Below are 24,122 nucleotides of genomic sequence, written 5' to 3' on the forward strand. Positions count from 1 at the left end.
CAATAGGAGGCATGCTGCTCCATGTTGTTTCCCAGCCTCTAGCCGCCTGGGACCCAGGGGCCTGCAGGTTGGGGGCAAGTGAGATTTCTCCCACCCCCTCACTGGTCCTGAAGTCTTAAGGGAAGCAGAGGACCCTTGAGGCCCCAACACACCCTAGTCTTGGAGACATTTCATCAGCCACCTCTGACCCCCTCCCGCGCCATATACTCGGAAAAAGAAGCAGCCTCATCTCGCCTCCCGGATGCGGCTGCACCAGCAACATCAGCTGCGGGCGGAGCCCGGGTGCTTGCCACTTCCCCCTCTTCCCGCGTGACCCTCGCCCCCACCTCCAGCACTCCCTCCCCCTCCAGGAGACACACCCTCCCTCTTAGGCTGTTGGCCACTCGGGTCGGGGCCCTTGGTGAGAGGGAGCAGCCGCCGCCGCCCGGCAGGACCCAGAGCTTGCAAAAGCTAGAGCGAAAAGGAGGGAAAGAGGGAGGAGCGGCGCGAGGGAGGAGGAGCCGAGGGAGCTGGGCGCGGGGCGGCGAGCTGAGATGTGGCCGGCCGGTCGGCGTGTAAACACAGGCAGCAGCAGCGGCCGCCCGGGCCCGGGGCACTGAGCGCGCCCGCCGAGACCTGCCCGCCGCCGCTGCCATGGCCGAAGTGCGCAAATTCACCAAGCGGCTGAGCAAGCCTGGCACAGCAGCCGAGCTCCGCCAGAGCGTGTCGGAGGCCGTGCGTGGCTCCGTGGTGCTGGTGAGTGGTCGAGCGGCGGGGAGTCCCGGGGAGGCGTTTGCTCACACCGGGAGCGGCGCGGTGGCTTCCCGCGCGCGCGCTGGGGACCGCGGACAGGATGGGCGCAGCGGCGGTCGGTGCGCTAGGAGCTCTCTTTCTCCTCTGTTCCAGTTAAGTTTTAGCTCTGGCCACCGGCTGCCCGGGGGTGGAAGTCTCAGGCGCCACGGGACAGCGCTCTGGCTGCTCCACCAGCGTGCGCTGGGCTGGAAGCCGAAGGGCAAAATGGGTTTCACAGAACTGCGGACGGAGCATGGGTCCCCACCCCGGCGGGGGCGGCTGAAAGCTTCAGATCGCACCTCCCGCTCCCCTGGACCCCCGCACAAAGAGCTGGAGATAAGGACACGAGGAGATCCGAATCCCTTTAGGAGGGCACCGGGGGCAGCCTAGGCGGAAGGATGCGATGGGCGCAGGCATACTTGAGCGCGGATACACATCGAGTACACGCGCACACACGCACTCACTTACACACACACACACAAAAAACCCCACCCAAAAGCCCAGGGCGCCCAAGCTCTGGCGGGCGATGTGGACAGAGGAAGCACATCGACTTCCTCCTGCTACTGGGGAGAGGGAGGGTGGTGATGGGTGTTGAGGGGTACTGCCAACTAAGGCAGAGGGAGAGGATTGGAAACAACGGGGTTCTGCGCCTGAGTGGGTTTTGAGTCTGTCGCCTCTGGGAGAGGATGGCTTTTAAGACTTGGGAGCGCTTGGAGGCAAGAGGATGGGGGGAAGGTTGGATGTTGCTGTCTAAGGATGAAGACCCTAGAACCAGACGCTTATGGCAGAAATTGGGGATGTCTTGGCGGCGGGTAGAGCTGGGGGATGGGGATTGGAGAGCGTTCTGACACCCCCCCAAACCACCCCACTCCCTCACACCAGCGCACCCTCTTCAGCCCTGTTCAGAATATCTACATCTGGAGGGAAGCCTTGGATGATAAGGGGCACTTGTTCCTTCTCTTTTAAAGACCCCCGTTGCCAATATTTTGGACTAGGGACCAAACCTTGAATAATAAATAAGCAGCAGGACTTATTCATTAGCGTGCTTTTTGTTACTTTGTTTTGCAGGAGATTTGCTGGCTTTTGTCTCTTTCCACTCCTATAGTATTTTGTGTTATTTGCTGTGTTTAAATCTCACCATTTAAGAGAGGGCTTTTTGTTAGCACAACTTATCCTGGGAAGGGAACCTCGCAGCTTTTCCTTGTAATTTTTATGTTGATCTTGTAGAATCGGCAATAAAACCAACATTAAAGCGAAACAAGGGGCCTGATCCTAACAGTGGGGAAAGTTGACATTAGTGGGAGTTCTGGAAGAGGATCAAAGGTAAAATATGTACCTTTGAGATAAAAATCGGATTTCTAATAGCTGCAACTGTGCAGGGCCAAGTGACTTTAAAGAAATGTCTTTATCATAGCTGGACCCTTGAAGTTTAATCCTGCTGCTTGGTGAAGCTAAACCCAGACCTTTAATGTTGTTTTAATGGATTTAGCTTATTGTACATTTCGCTCTGAATTTGGAGCCAGAACCTGTTGAGGTCAGATCAGAACCTCGCTTGTCACTAGGGCCATTTAAGAGAGGACCACAAGCTGTGTGCAAGGCATTGATACTGGGCTGTCTGTCATCTTCAGTGGTTATTAGCAAGTGATCCAGACAGCCTAGCACAAGGATGGCTTTTCTAAAATCATAAAGAAAGAAAACCTTCCCTGAGAAGGAGTGCCTGGCCACCTACCACAGCAAGTGAAGAGAGAAGGAAGATGGACAGATGGTATCAAGAGAATGAATGGGGCACAGGCAACCTCTGCTGGGATTTGACCAGCATTTGACCTGCCTCCTGCAACAGTAAAAAGGGATCAATTTTTAGCTTTTATACAAGGGAATGTAGAGAAGTGAAATCTATTCATTTCTGTGCTATGTGATGTGTATTAAGACTTGGGAGGTTGAGTAGTTTCTAGTGATCTAAATCCATCCCTTGAGCCCTTACTCTGTACAAGGCATGGTGTTAGGTGCTTTGGAGCCTTTAATTCATTTATTTAGTTCCAATCTATGGGGTGTGTGTGTGTGTGTGTGTGTGTGTGTGTGTGTGAGAGAGAGAGAGAGAGAGAGAGAGAGAGAGAGAGAGAGAGAGAGAGAGACTAATCAATTTTAAGAGTCTTCAATAATGCTGTTTGTCAATTAAGAAATAAATAGCTTAAACAGTACATTCACTCTCACTATTACTTTCCTTCCTGTTTCTTGCTGTTGTTTGGTTGTTTTTTGTTTTCGTTGTTTTTTGTTTTTTGTTTTTTTGTTTTTGTTTTTTGTTTGTTTGGTTTTTTTTTTTTTTTTTTTTTTTTTTTTTTTTTTTTTTTTTTTTTTTTTTTTTTTTACTTCATAGACCTGTTAACTAGAGTTAGGAAAGCCAGGGGTGACTGGAGAGCAAAACAACCATGCTGCAGCTGCTGTCGACTTCTGGTTCAGTTCTGATGTAAGCCCCAAGTGTTTATTGAGGGACAGCTGAGGTGGGATTTACACTTGCTTCCATAAACCCAAGATAGTATTAGAGTTTCAGCATCAGTTGGAGTCATTAGCACAGCAGGCCACACTTTTCTTCCCACTTAATTCTTGACAGAACTTGGAAACCCTACCAAGCTGAACAAATATACACTATTTCCTGTTTAGTTTTTTTTTTTTTCTTTTCTTTTTACAGTTACATCCTTGTTGGCATGTCTATAACATCATTCAGTTTTGCTCACTGTTCAAAAATATTCAGAAGGCTTGGGCCCTGACTATATATAGCATGTCATTATTAGTATTTTCATGAATCTACTATGTAAGGAAACAGGCAGAGAAAAAGAGGCTATTTCACGCTGCATGTTCTAGTAAGTTCAGCATTTTTATGAAGATCAGTTTCAAACCAGGGGAAGGGATAATTATCAAATCCCCATTGACTAGGATATCTCAAGAGAGCCTTGGGGAACGGCAAGATAACCCACCAGTGAGCACTAAGGCTAATGGAAAATGTTGACATATATGTGTTTTTAAAGTGCAGAGTTTTGTGTTTTTGTTATATTTCAGGTTATAGTTCCTTGTGCCTGGTGGGAACCAAAAATATTTGAGAAACCTCCTGCATCTCCTAGTAGGAGTTTAAGTAGTGCTTGCTACTTATGATCACCCAAAAGTTGTTAGATATTAACAGTTGTAGCTCCTTGAGGCAAGGTAATTTGGACAGGTCCTTTGGCTGGAGTCAAGGGATTTCAAATGAAGAGTAGCTAGCTCTCTAGAATTGAGAAAGGCTGACAAGGGTAGGCAGCTGTTCACTTCCTCCACCTGCCACTCACAACTGCCTTTGAGCTGAATAGTTGTCTTGCTTGCCTTTAGGCAAGAACTGAAAAACTCAGCAGCTCCTCTGTTCTCTCTTCTCAGGGGGTTTGTGAAAAGTACTTAATATAGGACAAAATCTTACAGCTTCATTTGGAAGGAGGTGACGCTTCCACTGTGGAATAAACTCAGTTTCAACTTGGGCTTTCCCCTCTCTGATATCGGGGACAGAACTCCTCGCACTGGAGTGTGCTAGGTGCTAATCTACTACTTAGCCACACTCTTAGCCCAACTTGGCTGTGCTTGTTTACTTACTTAACTCATGTTGTTCCTAACTCAGCCTCCTGAATGCTAGGGGTTTACATACCTGGCTTCCATTTTGGCTTCTTGAGCGTGCCTTTCTAGTTCAAAGATTTAGTTCAGCTCTTACTGAGCTAAGAGTGAGAAAAGTTTGCAACAGCCTTGGCACCTGAACCTAAGAGTTCCTTATTATTCCTTTTGGTAGCTCCTCTTGTTAGAAGGGTTCGGAGTGACCCACTCCTCTAAAGTTTGTCCAAAGGATCAATTCAGTTTGTTAGAAGAACTAAAGACCATCTCACTGAGCCTTCACTGATGCAGCAAATAGAATCTTTACCCTTTCTTTGTGTGTGTGTGTGTGTATGTACGCACGTGTGTATGTAGATATCCTCATCTGTGTGCACCCATGCAGAAATCAGAGAACATTGGTGCCCTGTTCTGTCACTTGACAACTAATTTCCTTGAATGAAGGTCTCTGGATGACCGGAACTAGCCATTCTTTGGCTACACCTGGCTTTTTAAGGAGATGCTGGGGATGTAAACTTGAACAGCAAGCACTCTTATATACCTCGTTATCTCCCCAGTCCTAGAATTTGTTTTCTAAGTTTAATGTGTAAAATCCATTCTCCAGATTGAGACTTTTCCCTATCCTGATTACCAGTGATCTTTCTTTAAACATGTACTGCTTTGACACTTAAAAATACTTATTCATTAAAGAAAACTTAGAAGAGAAAAAGATTAAAAGTATCACTATGACATTGGTCAGAAGGAACTCAATATTCTAATATATGTGTTTTGACTTTTATATATGAGTATTTAAATGTTTTTATTTTGTGGTTATGCAAAGCAATCTAGCCAACCTTTAAGTAACTTTTCTCTTATCTATATCTTATTTATATTTGCTCATATTAGCCAACCTACTTTTACATAAGCATATTTAATAAAATTGTCAACAATCTTATTAGGAGTTTTTTATATATAGATAAACCATCCTTCATTGTTCGATTCTTCAGATTTTAGATTTAAAAAAAAAATTGTGTGCATGCATGTTTTTCCATGTGCACATGCCCTTATGTGCATATAGGCATTTTTATCTCAGTGCCTGTGTGGAGGTTAGAGGGCAGTTTTCAAGAGTTGGCTCTCTTCTGCTTTGTTAAGGTGGGGCCTCACTTGGTTTTTGTGAGCTGTATACTCCAGGCTAGCTGGCCCAGGAGCTTCTAGGCAATTCTCTTGTCTCAGCCTCACATCTCTCACTGGGAGGGGGCCTGGAATGACAGGCCCCTGCACCTGGCTTTTTATGTGTGTTCCAGGGATTAAACTCAGGTCATCAGACTTGCTTTGCTAGCCCTTTTACCTACTGAGCTGTCTCCCTGGCCCGGTAGTTTCTGGTTTCATGCTGCTGTAAACATAGAGTTGTCTAGTGTCACAGATATCTAGATTTTTACTTTATTTTGAATTTTGAGATAGTGGCTTTCTGTGTAGGCAAGGCTGGCTTTGAATTTGTAATCCTTGTGCTTCAGCCTCCTGTGATTTCAGGCATTCCTACTGTGCCTGACACTTTAAATTTAAATGAATTAAAATCACTTCCTAAATTGCCCTTGCCATAGTTCAGCTTCTAAAATACCCCATTCCATCATTGCAGTTCTGTTAGCACTGAGTCAAACAGCTTTGAGAGGGTATTTTCAGATTTGCTAGATTTTGCCCATAGATTAAATTTCTGGCTATGGAATTCCTCATTCAAAACCTATATGCATTTTTAAGATTGAAATTTTCTCTTAAGGGTGGAGATGTAACTCAGTGTGCCAGGCCTTGAGCTTCATTCTTCAGCACCACAAACAATTCCCGGTAAAAAAAAAAAAAAAAAAAACAAGCCAAACCAAAGCAAACCAAACCAGAATACTGTTAAATTGTTCTGCAGAAAGTTGCTTCAATGTACTCCACCAATAGAACATAACAGCATATATTAATCTGGTAAGTTATAGAGAGTAGTACATTGATGTTATGATTTGTATTTCTTTGATGACGGTTGAAATTGAATAGTGTTTCCTATGTTGATGGCCCATCCGTATTTCTTCTTTTAAGGAAGACTTGTTTCCTTGTTTTGGATTCTCAACCCTTCACAATTCTCTTTGGCTAAATCAAGGGTGGGGCCACACATCCTTGTTCTTTAAAGTCAACCCCAGGCTGATCTGGGCCACTCATAAACTCCCAGTGAGATTGTCCCCTAGATAAAAAAAAAATGAAAAAAAAAAATTGTTTAGATTCTCCTTAAAGCCCTCTTCATGTTAGGAGGCTGGGTTGGGAAACTTGAGTTGAAATTTACTCTGCTGAGCTCTGCCCTGATCTGCAACAAACCCTCCTGTTTGGAACCACATGGAATGTTTGCTTCTTCTTTTATATGACAACCCTTGAGCCATGTGGAGATAACCACCAGGCTATTTAAAATTTCACTCTTCACAAGGTCAGAGGCCCTTTGTTTCTTTCTTTCATTTTGCACACGACTTGGTTTTAAGATTCTTCACACCATGATCATTGTGTTTGACTTGGTTCCAAGTGTTCAGTTTCCTACTGAACAGAAGAGGCGAAGGCCTGGGGCTGGAGTGAGCACTGGTCTGAAGTCTGACTTCTGCTGCTACTCACATTGTGAATGAAGGCAGGTAACCTTGTCTGTGGAATGGGGACAGACATAAGTAGTGCCTTCGTGAGAAGTAATGTATGAAGACTGATGGAAAGGTGGTTTGTACAGTCTTAAAATGAAGGTTCAGGGAGAGACAGTTTTTCTGGTCCTACATTGACCATGTTGTAGTCGAAGACCACATATTCAAGAACATTTGGGCAACACAAATTGGTCTTAGTAGGTTTAAAATGCAAAAGACACAAAGTTGAGTGAGCAGGGCAGGGAGTGTGGATCTGTGAAGAGTTGGGTGAGCAGTGGATATGGTCAAAACACAAAAAACTAAAAAAAGAAAAATTGAAAAATCAATAAAGAGAATGTTGAACAACAATAACAAAACAAAACACCTTGGTATCCACCACAAAATGTTCCCTAATCCTTCGAGGTATGAGCAGGTCATAGGGTGCCTGGAATGCAGTAGGTGTACCGTTTGCATTTTGTGCATAGCTGTGAGATATTTTTAAGTATTTGGGAGAAGAGCCTGGAGGCAGGGATCTAGTGAAAATATATAGTCCATTAGAATGATATGTTACCTAGGGAGGGGAAATGTGGAAAGGGGATGGCATCTTAAATGTAAATAAAATATAAAATTAAAAAAAAAAGAATGATATGTTACAGGCCTTAACTGAAGCAGTGAGAATGGAGATAAGAGCCAGTTTTGTGATTAAATCTATAGCATGTGATGAATGTTGAAGGGGGATTGGGAGCAAGGGAAAGAGAGAAAACAGGGAGGAAGAGAGGGGTGGAGTCAAGCTACTTTGGAGTTTTTACAGCTTAGGCAAATAGGAGGAAAGTGATAGAAAAGGGAGGAGAAAATGAGCATGCTCTATTTGTAAGAACTGTGACGGTCAGGCCATGTTTCAGTGAGAACCTTCTGAAGGGAGGCCGGGCATGTAGTGTTGGATTTTGGTAGAAGCCTGAAGTTCTTGAGGGCAGAGAGGAAAGTGTTCTAAGTGGAATCAGGAAAGGGAGGAAGAACCAGGAGAAGGCCAGGGCTGAACTGAACTGACAGAGATAAGATTGTAGGAGTGATTAGCTGATAGAGGAGGCTTGCACCTTTTGGGAGAGATTAGGAAGTAGGAGCCAGGGTAGGGAAGAGTAATCTGGAGGCTAGCCCTAGACTTCCCATTAGAATGATAGTAGAAGTTATCACACATATAGATACACACACATCCATACTAATGGGTGGGGGTGGGGAGATCTTGCTTTAGTAGCTCTTGGGAATGAGAAGCTAGCCAGATTCCTCTGGGTGACCAGAGAGAATAATGTAAATAGTTTTTACCCTTAAGGGACTCCTGATCCAGACGTGAAGATGGGATGCACAGTAATAACTGATGTAGAGAAGATGAAAAACAGATATGAGGCTATAATTTTGTCTTCTATCTTCAATTGGTTTAATTCTGTTACCCTTGTCCCAAATCCCTGACACTTTCTGTATTTTTTTGTTTGTTTTGTTTTGCTTTACATTTGTTTAGACTTTAGTCTCTTCTGGTCTTCTTAACAAGGCTGAATAGGCCTTCACTAATGAATATGGTTAATCTGTATGACTTTCCTATGGAGTTCCCCTCCCCCATGTTCTATAGGAAAGGTGAGAGTTAGCAGTGACACATAATGCTGAGAAATTTGTAGTATATGTGTGTAGCTTACATTGTCATTCCCTTTCTTGACCTCTGTGGACTCTAATCAGTGGTTGTTACCTTCCAAAATTCCACAGTCCTGGCTTTTAGTTAATTAATTAATTTACTATATTAAAATTTTTATTAGTGTGTGGGGTGTGGGGGGGGCACTCGTGCACACACAAAAGAATGGCACAATGTGCTTGTGAAGGTCAGAGGTCTCCTTTCACCATGTGGGTGTCTGGGACTGAACTCAGGTCAGGAGACTGGTGGTTTGTCTTAACCTGGTGAGCCATCTTGCTAGTTCTACCATTGCTTTAAAAATATTTAGTTTTTAAATGTTATGAGAACTTCATACTTTGGCAGTGCATTGCCATAACTCTTACCTCCTCTCACTTTCTGAGTCCTCCCATCTCCAAAATTCTTGACCTCTTCTTTAATTATTACACACACACACACACACACACACAGAGAGAGAGAGAGAGAGAGAGAGAGAGAGAGAGAGAGAGAGAGAGAGAGAGAGATGCATAACCTACTGACTCCATTTAATGTTACGACTTAGTACAGAGGATTAATTCACCCGCTTGATGTTTTTCTCCTGAGGTACAGAACCATTAACAAGATGTGTTGAAAACTGTAGTTTTATTCTCTAAATTTTATTTACCACTGAAACCGGAAACCACAGGAGGGAGAAGGAGCTCAAGCAGTTCCTCCTTTCTTATGGTTTTTACTTTGTTCTGTTTTGTTTTATGATTTACAAACCATAAGGGTACTTTTAGAATATGTTTCTTCTTGGGATTTAGATCTCCTGATTTCCTATACATTTTTCCAGGAAGGCGGAAGAATTCCAGGCTAACATTGGTCTGCCATTTGTATCAGCCTGGAGCCAGATGCCTTTTTGATTCTTTGCACAGCCCCACCCTGGAGGTTTCCTGAGCAGAAACTGGAGTGGGGCAAAGGGACAGTCTCACCAAGCTGCCTCTAAGCTCATGCTTGTTAGAGCAGTGGGTAAGGAGACCCTGAGCTCTGGAAGCACATCACCCAACTGCTTGCCAGTAGGATGACACCAGGCCAATGCATGAAGAACATATTACAACATATGATCCACATGAATGTTGTGCTAGGAGACACAGCTTGTTCGGTAAAATGCTTAGATGAAGACATGGCCTTGAGCTCCAAAACCCATGAGAGAAACGCCAGGTGTGGTGGTACACCTTTGTAATCCCTAGTTCTGAGGAGGTAGAGACCAGTGGATCCCTGTGCTCAAGGCTCAGCCAGTCTAGCCTACTCTGTAAGCTCTATGCTAGTGAGAGATAATTGGGGTGAGAGGAGAGAGAGAGAGAGAGAGAGAGAGAGAGAGAGAGAAGGAGGAGGAGGAGGAGGAGGAGGAGGAGGAGGAGGAGGAGGAGGAGGAGGAAGAGGAAGAGGAGGAGAATGTGAAACTGAAAATGTACCTGAGAAACCACACACTTGTTCACTGGGCTCCATATACACAAGCACACATGAGCATGCATACCTTCCTGTATATACCTGTGCTCTCAAGCACATGGAAACACACACACACACTCATAAACCATGCCTTGTTGCTTCTACACGCACGAGTGCGCACACACACACACACACACACACACACACGCGCGCGCGCGCGCGGGATAAAACCCCAAGGCTTCACAGATGCTGACCATGCATGCTACTACTGAGCTACACCCATAGTCCCAGTGTTCTTTTGTATTCTGCCATTCAGGTTTTGTAATAACAAGCTAGATTCTGTTAAGGGTGGCGTATCCAGCTCCCCAGTCAAGTCTGTCGGGAAACACAGCAGTCATTCCAGCTACACGTGGTTTCTCTATTGTTCATGCAAAACCTTGCACAATCACACCTAAATTTTGCTCTTAATGATTTCCTGTGATTCTTTGCCACTTTATTTTTATTGCCTACGGAGTTTATCATCCACAGGAAGGCTCTTCCTGCTTTCTTGACAGCTTGTGTTGGACTGCATATATTTCATGGTGCCATAAAGCATTAGAAGATGTTCAGTTTTTCAGTTTCCCCACCATGGTGCCTTCTCTAGTGACAGAGGCATTTTACCAAATGAGATACAACTGGAGATACTTTGCCTGTGTGCTTTAAAGCCCTTGAGACAGAAGATCTTCATTTGAAGTTTTTGGTGTATTGTGATGGAAGGCCAGCTAGTTTATTTGTGTGGAATATTTTTCAGATGATGCCAAGGCCTTATATTTCCATAACCCTGATTTTTGTTTTTAGGATTTATTTTATTTTATGTGTATGGACCTTTCACTTGCATTCATATATGTATCTCCTAGAACTGAAGTAAGCTGCTAGGTGCTGGGCGATAGAACCCAGGTCCTCTAGAGGAGCAGCCAGTTCTCTTCAGTGCGGAACCATCTCCTCACTCCTGTTATAGCCTGAATTTTAAGGAGACTTATTAAAATTAAATTGAATTGAATTAAGTTATTAATTAAATTAAAAGGGCTGTTATGTCTATGATATCATATGGCTGTGGGTCAGTGTTAAACATGTACTACATTGCTATCACTCCTACGTTATAAATGGAGAAACAGGAGGTGTGGGTTCTAGTGAGGCAGTCCATAGGTCATCCATCACTTTCAAATGATAGGACCGGTAATGAACTCCAGCTGTCTCTTCTCTTTCAGAGTAGCCATGTGAAAAAACAACTGTGGTGTGCCTCCCAGGTTCCACAAGGAATCAGGGGAAGGAACTTCCTGTGTGGCTTGGTTATGGCTTATAGGAAGCCATGTTTATTTCTAAACAAGCTTGGTTTCTTTAGTGGGAAAGTAGAAGTTACAGACAAGATTATTATTTTATTATTTATTTAAGAATTGGTTGCTGTCAGCTGTTCTTCCTTCCTTTACTATTTGAATAAATATGCAAGAAAAAGAACACTTCAGAACTTTTATCTCTGCAGAGGTACCTAGGATCATTTTCCTGGAACTTCTTTTAGAATTTTTTTTTCTTTTCCAAATTGGTTAGTTCTCTCCAAAAATAACACCACTTATATTTCTTTCCATGCCTTTTATAATAGTAGTTTAGTTTTCTCACTTGAGAATTGGCCAGCTTTATGCCTTACAGGGCCTACTGTCACAGTACTCACGAATACATGAAACAGTGCTGTTGGCGTGACCAGTTTATTTTCACAGGCTAACAAGTTCCGAGTGCTTCAGTGCACCATATGGCTTTGTAGAGACCTTCATGAAGGAAGGAATGCATGCCACCATCCAAGGTGTCTACCTTACCACCAAGAAATGGCTGATGTCCAAGGAGTCTTGGCATCAACTGTTGCATAAACTGAACGGAATCATTATTTAATATCTCACAGGGGCCTGTGGCTCTCATTTGTGTCCAGCAGAGTGTTTATGACATGCTATTGCTCTGGACGCAAAGAATGCTCTCCTTTCAAACTTGCCCCAGGGTGACTTGTTTCTTCACTTCTGATGACTGACCTGAGCTGGGCGCTGGTGGCACATGCCTTTAATCCCAACACTTGGGAGGCAGAGGCAGGCAGATTTCTGAGTTCGAGGCCAGCCTGGTCTACAGAGTGAGTTCCAGGATAGCCAGGACTACATAGAGAAACCCTGTCTCGAAAAAACCAATAATAATAATAATAATAATAATAATAATAATAATAATAATAATGACTGACCTGACTGCACACAGAGGAAATTGGTGTCTATCGGTCCCTACCAAATAGTATGTCAGAATTCTCACTAGGAGTGCCCAAGTAATGCCGAAAAGAATTCCATAAGGCTTCTTGCTTCAGTTCTCTAACAACTCACTAGGAAAGCTTGCCTCCCATCCTCCTCACTGTCTCTACTTGGAATGCAGTCCTGCTCCAGTATTGAAAGCATCAAGAGTTTCTCACATTCAGTGTCCAGATCCTTGGTTTTCAGCTGTATAAACTGTTGGTTGTACCCTGTATGTTATATTTATTTACTTGCTTATATTTATTTATTCAGTCATTCACTTACATTGAGACAGGGCCTCAGGCTGACCTAAAACTTAACATATATAAATATTATATATTATATATTTATATTTTAATATAAATTATTATGTTATATTACATACATTTATATTTATATTTGCCTGGTATGATGGCACATGCCTTTAATACCAGTGCTCATGACTCATGAGGCAGAGATAGATAGATCTCTGAGTTCAAGGCCAGCCTTGTCTGCATAGTGAGTTCCAGGTCAGGCAGGACTGCACAATGTGACCTTGTCTGAAAAACAATCCAAAAATGTGTGTGTGTGTGTGTGTGTGTGTGTGTGTGTGTGTGTGTATACATGTGTTGCTAGATGGAACCAACAGACTCCCATACTTTCAGCAGGTAATCTAACATGTATTACATTTCTGGCTCTTATGTCCTTAACCTGATCTCTTACCTATCCATATATGAGCCCCTACTTGGTTTCCTGGCAGGGTACCAGCTTCTCTAAAAGTGATTTCTCGTCATACTGTCTCCTGAGCAGGGATGCTGTGCCTTTACTATAACTCTACAGCTTCTCAGCTTAAGCTCTATATAGATGAATAGTGTACTGAGGGGGGGGGGGCTGCTTAGCAAACTCACAGGAGGCTGAGTACCCAGGTAAGAAGGTCTAGCAGGTGAGCCACACAGAGAGTTGGACCAGTGAAACATGTCGTGCATCAGTTTCCCACTCCTGACTTAGCACAATGTCACAAACTTAGTGTCTTTAAAGGACACAGATGTTTTATTTACTTATTTTATTGAAAGTAGATTTTTGTCATGCAATATATTCTGATTGTGGTTTCCCTCCCTCAAATCCTAAATCCTTCCCACTTTCCTACCTACCCAAATCCACATCCTTTCTTTTTTCTGTTGCTCATCAGAAAACAAACAGGTGTAAAATAATAATAATGATAATAATAATAAACCTTAAAATAAAAGCAAGCAAACCAGAATAATAAGACAATATAACTAGTAGAAAAAATAGCTACAGAATAAAGCACTCATGAAACATAAAGATGCAGAGACACATTCATTCACATACTTAGAAATTCTATAAAAACAACAACAAAAAAACAATAAGCAAAGGGTTAAACAAACAGTACCCAGATTAAGCATTAGGAGACAAAAAAAAAAAATCCTCCAAAAATATTCTTGAGTTCATTTTGTATTGGGCATCTACTGCTTGGCATAGGACCTGCCTATAAATGTAAGATTATATACTCCCTGTTAGGAGGAAATGAATTTTTCCTTTGCAAGTCATTGTCAATTAGAGATAACTTCTGGATTGGGGATGCTGGCTTGTGTCCATCGACTTCCTGTCTCAGTGCTGGCTTCCCATCTGGTTTATACCTGTGACGGACCTGTGCATGCTACCACTGCCTCTGTGAGTTCATATGTTTGTCAGTCATGTGTTTAGAAGGCCTTGATTCTTTGGTGTCTTTCATCTCCTCTGAGGAGGCTGAGCCTGAGGGGAGGGATTTGTTGGAGAAATCCCATTTAGGAATGAGTGTCCCAGGTCTTTCACTCTTTGTACACTATCTGGCTGTAAGTCTCTAAATTTATTCCCATCTACTACAGGGAGAAGCATGTCTGATGGTGGGTGAGCAGGGCACTGATCTATGAGTATAGCAGAACGTCATTAGGAGTCTTTTTATTGCTGCACTCCGTAGCACAATGGTTCTCAACCATCCTAATGGTGTGACCCTTTAATACAGTTTCTCATGTTGTGCTGACCTCGAACCATATGATTATTTTTATTGCTATTTCATAATTGTGATTTTGCTGCTTTTATGAATTGTAATGTGAACAATCTTCTTTGTAGGATATCTGAGATGCCACCCCCAGGGTGTCACCAACTATGGGTTAAGAACTGCTGCTTTAACAGAACAGTAGTATCTGTTTTTCCCCTGGATCGATTGCCTAGCTAGTCCCAGAAAGAACAAAGAATTTTTTGGTTCTAGAGGTTGTAAGTATGACACAGGTTTCACTGGGATGAAACCAAGGTTTGACAAATCTCTACTCCCTTCAGGAGCTCTGGAGGAGAATCCTGTTTGTTGCCATTTTCTCTAGTTTCCAGAGGGTTCTTGCATTCTTTGACACCTCTGTTTCCAGCTTTAACCCAGCAGTGCCTGGTCATGTTCCACATCATAGCATACTGACTCTGCTTCTGGTCTCATATCCTCTTCTCTGCCTTTGATTAGCCTGCCTTCTTCCCTCTCTCAATTATAAGACCCCTTGTTTTGTTTTTGTGGAATTGGTGATTGAAATCATGGCCCTGCACGTGCTGGAAAACTGCTCCATCACTGTGCTACATTCTCAGCCACATATCAGAGCTTTTGTGATGTCTTTGGTCCCACCTGCATAATGCAGTGTGGTCTTCTCATCTCAAAAAAAACCTTAATTTATTCACATCTGCAGTTTCCTGTAATGAGTAAAGTAAAGTAAATATTTAGGGTCTGAGCTGAAGCCATGTTCAGGAAACCTTTTTTGTATGTAGACTTCATGAAGAGTGGCTGAAGGTTCATAAGTTGGTGGGCTCCTGCGATTGGATGGGTTCCTGACTTTATAATGAAATAGAAGAGGAACAGATTCTGGTACACTAGCAAACAGTAGGCCAGATCCCAGTGTTGTAGTGAAGAAGCACAGTTCCTTTTGAGAATTTTAGCTTTAAGAAAGCAATGCAGGTTTGTCATCTGTGATTTTCATTAGCTTGTTTTTTTTAAATTCTTCATAATTATTTTCTCCACAGAGGACTTCGTTGGTCTGGAGTTCTTATAGAGGGCACTGCTTTCAGACTTGAGGTGTTTCAGGATACAAGTTGGCCAGACACATGCAGGCACTTAGCCAGTTCAGGCCTATGGAATTTTCCACTTGGAGCTAAGGAAAAGAGGAAAGCAGTAAGGGTATCTAGGTGTGTGTTGCAGGGCACTATAGATATATGTGCAGGAGACATGTTGAAATGGAAAAGGGATAATTTCACTTCACTGAGTAACTGACTCACAAGTCCCAAGATTTATCTCATTTGTCCTTTGTAAGAGATACTTCACCTAGGCTGAAGGTCAAGTTAGATGGGGCAGCTCCCTCCAGAATTTTCAAGGAAATTGCAGGACCCCTTTCCAGGTAAATTTTCTAAAACACATGGTTGGAGAAGGCAGAGGAAAAGACAGGGAACTCTGTGAGTTTCTTCTTGACTTCTTCGTAATTTTAACTTCCTCTCTCAGTAGAATGCAGTCACTGCAATTTTAGAGAGCCACACCATAAACACTTTCTGGCTGCTTTTGTTTTGGCCACCTCATGCTGGCCAGTATAACGCCCATGATGGGCTGATGGTACAGCTCCTTGCAGCTCTGAAGAAACACTCTATCATAGTTGTATTTGCTATTTTTACATCAGTTCCAATTGGCCACGGCTACATTTCTCCCTGGCTCAACCTATCCTTTTACAGGTCCTCAGGTAACTGATCTGGCTGTGCATTGAAAATCCTTATGAAAAGGTCCGGAAAAAAAATCACAGATTTTGTTTCAAAATCTGGAGCTACAAAATGTCCAGCAACTCTCTTCAGTTTCTTTTATTCCATGTTCTTTTCTTGGATTCTTCAATTGGGAAAATAATTTCCATTCTTTTTCTAAGCTAACATAAGATAAATCTTCAGATATTTTCAGTCAGGTTGTATTAAATGTTCTGCTGTTACATATGAGTAATCCACTAATTTTTAAATGCGCAAGTGTATTAACTAAAGTCCTGTTCAGAACTTCTTTAGAGAGACTTCTAAGATGGCATTTATTTTCTCCAAGTTATGGGTTCTCTTCCTCCATACTGGCCTTTAAATTTTAGGGTCCCCCCCCAATTTACTGATCTCTGTTTTGGGGCCTCCTCTTTTCTGCTTGCCTTCCACTGAGCTCCATGGCTTATGAGTAGTATACACTACATCAAATTTCAGGACAGACTTGATGCCTTAGATGCCTGGAATGTTTTGGCCTGCTGTAGATAGCAGAAGAAAGTAGAAAGCAATGTATTGTTGGAGAGTGTGCTAACTGGAGACAAAAGTATGTTGCCATGTGGTTGATAGCCGCTTTGCCTGATGATCAGTACAGATACTTTCATTCACTTGATGCTAAAATCCCAAGGGCCATGCTTTTAGAACTTTTGCTTCAACAGAACAGAAGCAGAGGTTCGTCTTCTGCTGATTTCCTTATAATGGATTAAGTCTATTTAGAACAAACTTGTAGATATGAGAGAAGGCAATAGGATATAATCTGAGAGAATTGAAGGGTGTGTGTGTGTGTGTGTGTGTGTGTGTGTGTGTGTGTGTGTGTGTGTGTGTTACAATAGGCAAAAAGAGCAGAGATTAAAATACTAACAGTATTCAATGGGGTTGGTGGGTAGCAGCCTATATTTAGAGAACTAGAGAGGAGGAAACCAAAAGCTTCAGATCTTGTCCTAGGTTAGTCCTAGGCTTTGTAAGTAGACACATAGTCAAGCTTGAAGACACTGCATGCTGTCAAGCAGCATGAGTCAAGACCCCCAAATCAAGTAGCTGAGGAATTTCGAATTGAAAACCAACTGTCCAAATTCAACTGAGGTCCCAGTTTACTGACCACCTGACACCAATAGGTGTTTTGGGACCCAAGGGTAGAGGGGGGATTTGGGTACCAGACATTCCTACCCTGTTTTCTTTAATCCTAGCTTTTTTTTTAGACTTGAATGGCAACACCTCACACCTGTTCCAAACCTGTATTTCTTGAGGCAGCAAATTCTGCTGGACAGAAATGGCAGCAAATGAAGACTGTGCCTCTGAACCACTATACCTCTGCAAGAGCAGCCCCCACTAGGTCTGGGTTCCTTTTACTATTTCATTTCTTTTCTAAGCACTTTATTCTCTTTTCTAAGGTCTACTCAACACTAACTGATCTCTCCTCACAGTTCCTCCTGCTCAGCAGGCACACTCCTAGCCCTTTCTCCACATTCATACTCCCCATGATTGTTTTTCCTGGTATTCACATCCCTGCACTTTTTAGGCAAATCAATGGCTCTAGATCTTCTGCCCTTCACTTCATGGCTTCCCTATGTCACTTTCCACCATGCTAACATCATCACAGTGTGGATTCATGTCTACTTTATTTCCTTTCTTCCTTCTTTCATTTCTCTCTCTCTCTTCTTCATCTTCTCTCCTTCCCTAGTGCTAGGATAACAGGTAAGCACCATCACATCCAGCTCCCGCTTCTCTCTGCTCATCTTTTCTCCCCCTCAGTTCTATTCCTTTCTTCTATTTGACTACAAAGTGCTCACCATGGGGCAGAGACATTACTTTGTTTATTTTTTTAACCTTTTTTAAAGCCAAGGGTGGAAAATTCCAAAGGCCTGAGTTAGTGATGGCTAGGTGCCTTTTCTGGAAATCTAGTAATTGGAGTGCCAAGGGAATGTCATGGGATCACACATCTGGAAAAGCCATTCTCTAAAATGTCCTGGTTTTGAATTTAGGTCCATGTGAAAGAAGAGGAGGTTTTTAACCGTGATGAAATCAATCATTACAATTGAACATCCGGGTTTACATCACTTTCTTTTTCTTTGCCGCTGGGCTTCGTTGGGAAATCATAGCCTTTGGCTTTTTAGGACTTTCTGGAGTCCAACCTTTTGCCTAAGAAACAAATACATCTCTCACATGTGGCTCAGCTTAATTGAAGATTTTACTTTGTTGGAGTCATTGTTTGGCAGAGGCCAGCTCCATTTCAGAGCAACTGGAGTGGGTCTCCTGGGACAGAGGAGCATCCTCCCAGATGTTACTAGGTAGAGCTGAGTAGATGAACTCCACCCTCATGTGTCTTGCTTCTTCCCTGGAGAAATAACCTGGGCAGAGTTTTGCTTGCATATCTCTGAGGCCTGTAACAAATGAGAGGCGACTATCTTGACAGTTCACCAAAAGGCAATCTTCTTGAAATGCATAGAAAGTAGTTCATTATTCTGCTGCTTCTCATGAAGGTGTGTGTGGCGGAAATAAAATCCCCAAGACCAGAAAAATGCCCACTCCATTTGCATTGGTTTCATGTGACTATAAACACTCAGAATTTCTTCAAGTCAAGTATGTAGGCTTACCTTTGTCCCATCTTCCCCAACCACAGCCTCTCTGAGATATCACTGCTTCCAAGAAAGACACTATCCTTGCAACCTTTCCAAACCTCGATCTTAATCTGCTTCTCCATCCTATCAAAGGGAGACCTGTGTGTCCTGCAGGGCTCACACCAAATGGCTGTCTTCAACACTAACACCTCACTGAATAGCAAGCTGTTTCATTTTGGTTTTTTCTCTCTGAAGGTATGTAGCATGCTTCTAAAACATGCTGTAGATTAAGTGGCACAAAACAATACATTTATTCTCTCATGGTTTAGGACATCAGAGGTCCAAAAATCAGAATGACAGGGCCACATTCCCCCAGAAGACTTCAGAAAAGTGTCTGTTGCTTTCTCTTCTTCTGCCAGCTTTGGTAGTTCCCAGCTTCCTGGGTCCAAGGCTGGATAACTCTGGTCTTTGCCTCTGAGGGCCTGCTACACATTATCTTTTGAACCAGCATAAATTTCCTCTGCTTCTTTCTTATATTAAAGGACTCTTAAAATAGCATTTAGGGCCTGGCCTTATAAACCACAATGATCTCCTCATTTCAAAATATTTTTTCTTTGAGGGGGGGGGATTTCGAGACAGGGTTTCTCTGTGTAGCCCGGGCTGTCCTGGAACTCACTCTATAGACCAGGCTGGCCTCGAACTCAGAAATCCGCCTGCCTCTGCCTCCCAAGTGCTGGGATTAAAGGCGTGCGCCACCACCACCTGGCTCATTTCAAAATCTTTAACTCAGCCACATCTCCACGTGCCTTTTTGCCATAAAGTCGCATTAGAATGTTCCAAGCTTTAGACAGGGGTATGTGATTCAGAGGCCATTCTTCAGATCACCCTACTTGTATTAGGTTTTAGAGTGTATTGATTTCATTCTGTCTCATCAGTGTAAACTGTTGATAACTTTTTTCCTTCCATTAGAATATTGATGCCTTAAGGGACCACAGGAGAGTGGCAAAAGCTAATGTACAGTAAGTAGTCCATGTGCCAGAGGACCCAACTTGGCACTTTTAGTTTGTATTAACATCAGGGACTTCCATGCAGTCATTTGAGTCTGGCACCTTAGACCACTCGGCCATCCTGACACCCCATGCAGTCATTTGTAAAAGGGAAAGAATAACATTGTCTTTATGACTTGGCAGAACTGTTCATAAGACCAAAAGAAACACACACTTACATGTTCAAAAATAAGGGGTAAGGACCTGAGAGATGGCTCAGTGGTTAAAAGTGAATGCTACACTTACAAAGGACCCATGTAGGGAGACTTAAAACCATCTGAAACTCCAGCTCCTGGAAAATCCAATGCCTCTGGTCTCTGCATACACACATGCTCAAAAAATGATAATAAATATTTTAAAGTAAGAGGCTAGGCAAATCAATACCCATGCACCAGAAAACCATGCAATCATTGACATGACTTCTTACTATATGATTCACATTAAGGAAAAGTTTCATTTATGAAACTGCATATAAAGTATAATCCTATCTCTGTAGACTAGTACACATCTGATAGGTGTGAATTTAGGTATTTAATTACTCCCGCCTTCATCTCCTCATCTGCAGTATGAATATAATGCTTCTGTAGACCACAACGGGAACATTGTGAAGCTTAATTAAAACTGTAAAATTCTTACAACAATGCCTAGCACAGAAGAAGGACTGAATTAATATAGTCATTGGTATTATTGGTATTCTCAAAGAAAGTGTCAGTGGGACATTCGTGTCTTTATAATGGATATATGCTTGTGGATATTAAGAGTTTATACTCTGGATGGTGGAATGGTGGATCAGTTTTATTCTTGATTTATGTTTTCTGAGTTTTGCTTTTGTTTGAGATAAATTTCACTGTATATCCCTACTTGGTCTAGAACCCATTATACAGACCAGGTTGAGCCAGAACCCATGGAGATTCATCTGCCTCTCCCTCTTAGGTGCTGGGATTATATGTATGTGCTACCACACTGGGATGGGGGGTGTTGTTTTTATGTTGAGACAGAGTTTCACTAGGTAGTCTCTAACTCTTACTACTTACTATGTAGACCAGGCAGATCTTGACTTTGTGGTGATCCTCCAGGCTCTACTTTCTGAGAGCTAGGATAACAGGCATGCACCAACACTCCTGGCATGCTTTCTGTTTTTAAAACTTTTATTTATTTTTACATCGATCACAATAATTTTTAAAAGCAGAAAAGTAGGTTTCAAGATAACTGTACTTTTTGAGTGGCTATATTTATATGACAGGCACTTATATAGCACTATCTGTAATTTGCCATATATTTAATATTTTTAGACAAGGTTTTGCCATGTAGCTCTACCTAACCTAATAATACTGGCTATGTAACCCTATCTAGCTTAGCACTCATGGTAGGTCTCCTGTCCCAGGCTCCCACATGCTGGAATTATAGGCATACTCTACCATCTCTGATTTACTATTTATTTATTTAGTTGCACATAAATGTGTGTGTTTGTGTATAGTGTGTGTATATATATGTGTGAATGTCTGTCATGTATGTGCATGAGAGTGTGCATGGAGGCTGTAAGAGGGTGTTGGAGCCTACATTACAGGCTGTTGTAAGTTGCCTGACATGGGTGCCAGCAAACTGAACTCAGGGCCTCTAGAAGACCAGTAAGTTCTCTAAATCACTGAGCCATTTCCAGTCTATTATTATTATTATTATTATTATTACTATTACTACTACTATTATTATTATATAAGATCCCTCTATTATGTAGCTCTGTCTACATAATATATAGACTATAATATATGGAACATAATATGTAGCCTAGCTGGCCTCAAACTCACAGAGATTCACCTGCCTTTACTTCTTGAGTGCTGGGATTAAAGGCATGTGATATCCTATCTAGCTTCAAGTATTATGAGTAAGACAGTGTCTTCTACAGACCTTCAGATCCTTGCCCAATGATTTGTACATCTCAAGTTGTCTGTTCAGTGAAGACAATTTTTCATAGTCTGGAAGTTACAGAATTTGATTCCTATTTTCTTTCATTCCTGCTTGCTCAGTTATTTCAAGCTTTCATCATAATATGCTTTACTTACTTTGCCTCCTTCCTTCCATTCTGTGTCTTAAAAGCAGTGGTTCTCAACCTTCCTAATGCTGCGACCCTTTAATACAGTTCCTCATGTTGTGGTGACCCCCAATTATAACATTATTTTTATGAATACTTCATAACTGTAATTTTGTTACTGTTATGAATTGTAATGTAAATATTTGTGTTTTCTGATGGTCTTAGGGGACACCTGTGAAAGAGTTGGTCAACCTCCAAAGGGGTTTTGACCCACAGGTTGAGAACTAATGCTCTAGAGTCTGCCTTTCTTGATAAGGTCTCGCTATGTAGTTCAGGTTGACCTTGGACTTGTCACCCTCCAGTTTCAGCCTTACATTTGCAAAGATTAAAGGTTATGTCAACACATCTAGCTTTATAATGTGGGTTTGTTGTTGTTTTGTGTTTTTTTGGTTTTTTTTTTTAGAGACAGGGTTTCTCTGTATAGCCCTGGCTGTCCTGGAACTCACTCTGTAGACCAGGCTGGCCTCAAACTCAGAAATCCGCCTGCCTCTGCCTCCCAAGTGCTGGGATTAAAGGCGTGTGCCACCACTGCCTGGCATTGTTTTGTGTTTTTTCAGAGAGAGACAGGATTTTACCCTGTAACACAAGTTGGCTAAACACTCATTATATAGACCAGGCTGGCCTTGAACTTGAAATCTTCCTGTCTCTTCCTCCCAGGCGCTTATATCTGTGAGTCACCATGTCTGGTGGGGGCTTGAAATTCAAGTAAAATTAGTTAGTAGTTTACATGCATTATCATTACAAGGACTTATGGCAGTTATTTTTCTGATTTTTTGAATAGGCTTGTGTCTTGATTCTTTTATTTAAAAACATTTTTTGATCTTTTGACATAGGAGTGCCCCGTGTTAGGAATTACATGTGACTTTGCAAAATCCTACCTTACCAAAGATATATAATATGGTATGGTCATTTGCATCCTGAAGGAATTATTTACTTTGCAAAGAATATCAATAGAATCGATTTAAAACAAACAAACAAACAAAAAAAAACAGACTTAGTGTATGCTTTAAATGATATGATTTCTCTCAAATTTAACTTCACTACAGACGCCATTGTGCAAACACAGCTGTACCAAATCTGCAACAGTGATTGGCAGTTATCTATGTACCATGACGCTGGGCTGTTCACAAACCCATTTTATGGACACACTGCCACCGAGGTCACACAGTGAAGAGTAGAAGTTATAATTTTGGATTCATAATCTCTCACATTAACAATAAAATTGCTTGGCTTTTACCTAGTAGCTTTCATCCAAAACCTTCAAAGTGCTCAGTCCATATTTGCTTCCCTATAATTATACCAAATGAGTCAGCAACAGACTAGGAAAGCATCCTTCCAAACTACCAGCAACAGGATAAACTAACTAATTCTCTGCTGTGCCCTCTGACAGCAGGAAAAACAGCACAAAATCATTACAGTTTGTTTATTTTCAGAGAGATAAATAGAATATTTTATGTATATTTTAGGAACTATTTTTAGAGTAAGTGTAAAGTCTGAGGCAAAATAGAACAGCAAGCATGGAGTTCACTTCTCATTCACAGCACAGCCTCCCTTCGTTTGCACCCTGCACCAAAGTGGTGACTTACAACAAGAACAACAAAACCTCCATTGGGTGGTGAGTTGTGGTGACACAGGCCTGCTGTAATCCCACACTTGGTAGGTTGCGAGGTATGAGGCTAGTGAATTGGAGGGCAATCTGGGCTACACGATGAGAGAGCTTGTCTTAAAAATAAAGAGGAGATGTCTATAGCAGACCAGAGAGTTGACTCAGTAGCTAAAAGACTGCTGTGCAAGCATGGGGGTCTGAGTTCAGATCCTCCACACTAAGTGAAAGCCAGGCATGTTTCTGCACAGACTTGTAACCTCAGCATGAGGGGGTAGAGGCAAGCAGATCTTTAGTTCCTGTACTAGGCTCAGTGAGAGGCTTATCTCAAAATCAAGGTAGAAATGGATAGAAGAAGACAGCCAAAGGCAACCTTTAGTCTCTACACATGCACGCAGAGTTGAGTGCACCCACAGAAATTCATGAGTACACATACAGGCACCACACACACACACACACACACACACACACGATGAAGTTTTACCACTTGGGCTCACTATGCTCCCAACAACAGCCCCAGTTGTGTGTCAAGACTTTTTTTCTGAGAAGAGATGCAATAGACGTGTCTACTCACCCCAGATAAGGAGCCCACGACAGACCAAAGTACAGATATCACCAAAGTTCAACTTGGAGAACCAATGAGTTTTATTGGTGTTGCTGACA

General features: G+C 42.3%; 1 protein-coding gene across 3 annotated transcripts in view; it reads left to right on the plus strand.

The window, feature by feature from the left end:
* Positions 1-436: 436 nt before the first annotated feature.
* Dock11 (dedicator of cytokinesis 11) overlaps positions 437-24,122 on the plus strand; it is a 179,296-nt gene continuing 155,610 nt past the window's right edge. For 2 of the 3 annotated variants that reach the window (XM_076918872.1, XM_076918873.1), the window contains exon 1: positions 437-735. In XM_076918872.1, coding sequence (XP_076774987.1) covers positions 634-735 — 102 coding nt within the window. In that variant the 5' untranslated portion in view covers positions 437-633. The remainder of the gene's footprint in view (positions 736-24,122) is intronic. The other variant, XM_034485270.2, reaches the window with a different exon arrangement.

Source organism: Arvicanthis niloticus, chromosome X (assembly GCF_011762505.2).
Source record: "Arvicanthis niloticus isolate mArvNil1 chromosome X, mArvNil1.pat.X, whole genome shotgun sequence".
NCBI lineage: Eukaryota > Metazoa > Chordata > Mammalia > Rodentia > Muridae > Arvicanthis > Arvicanthis niloticus.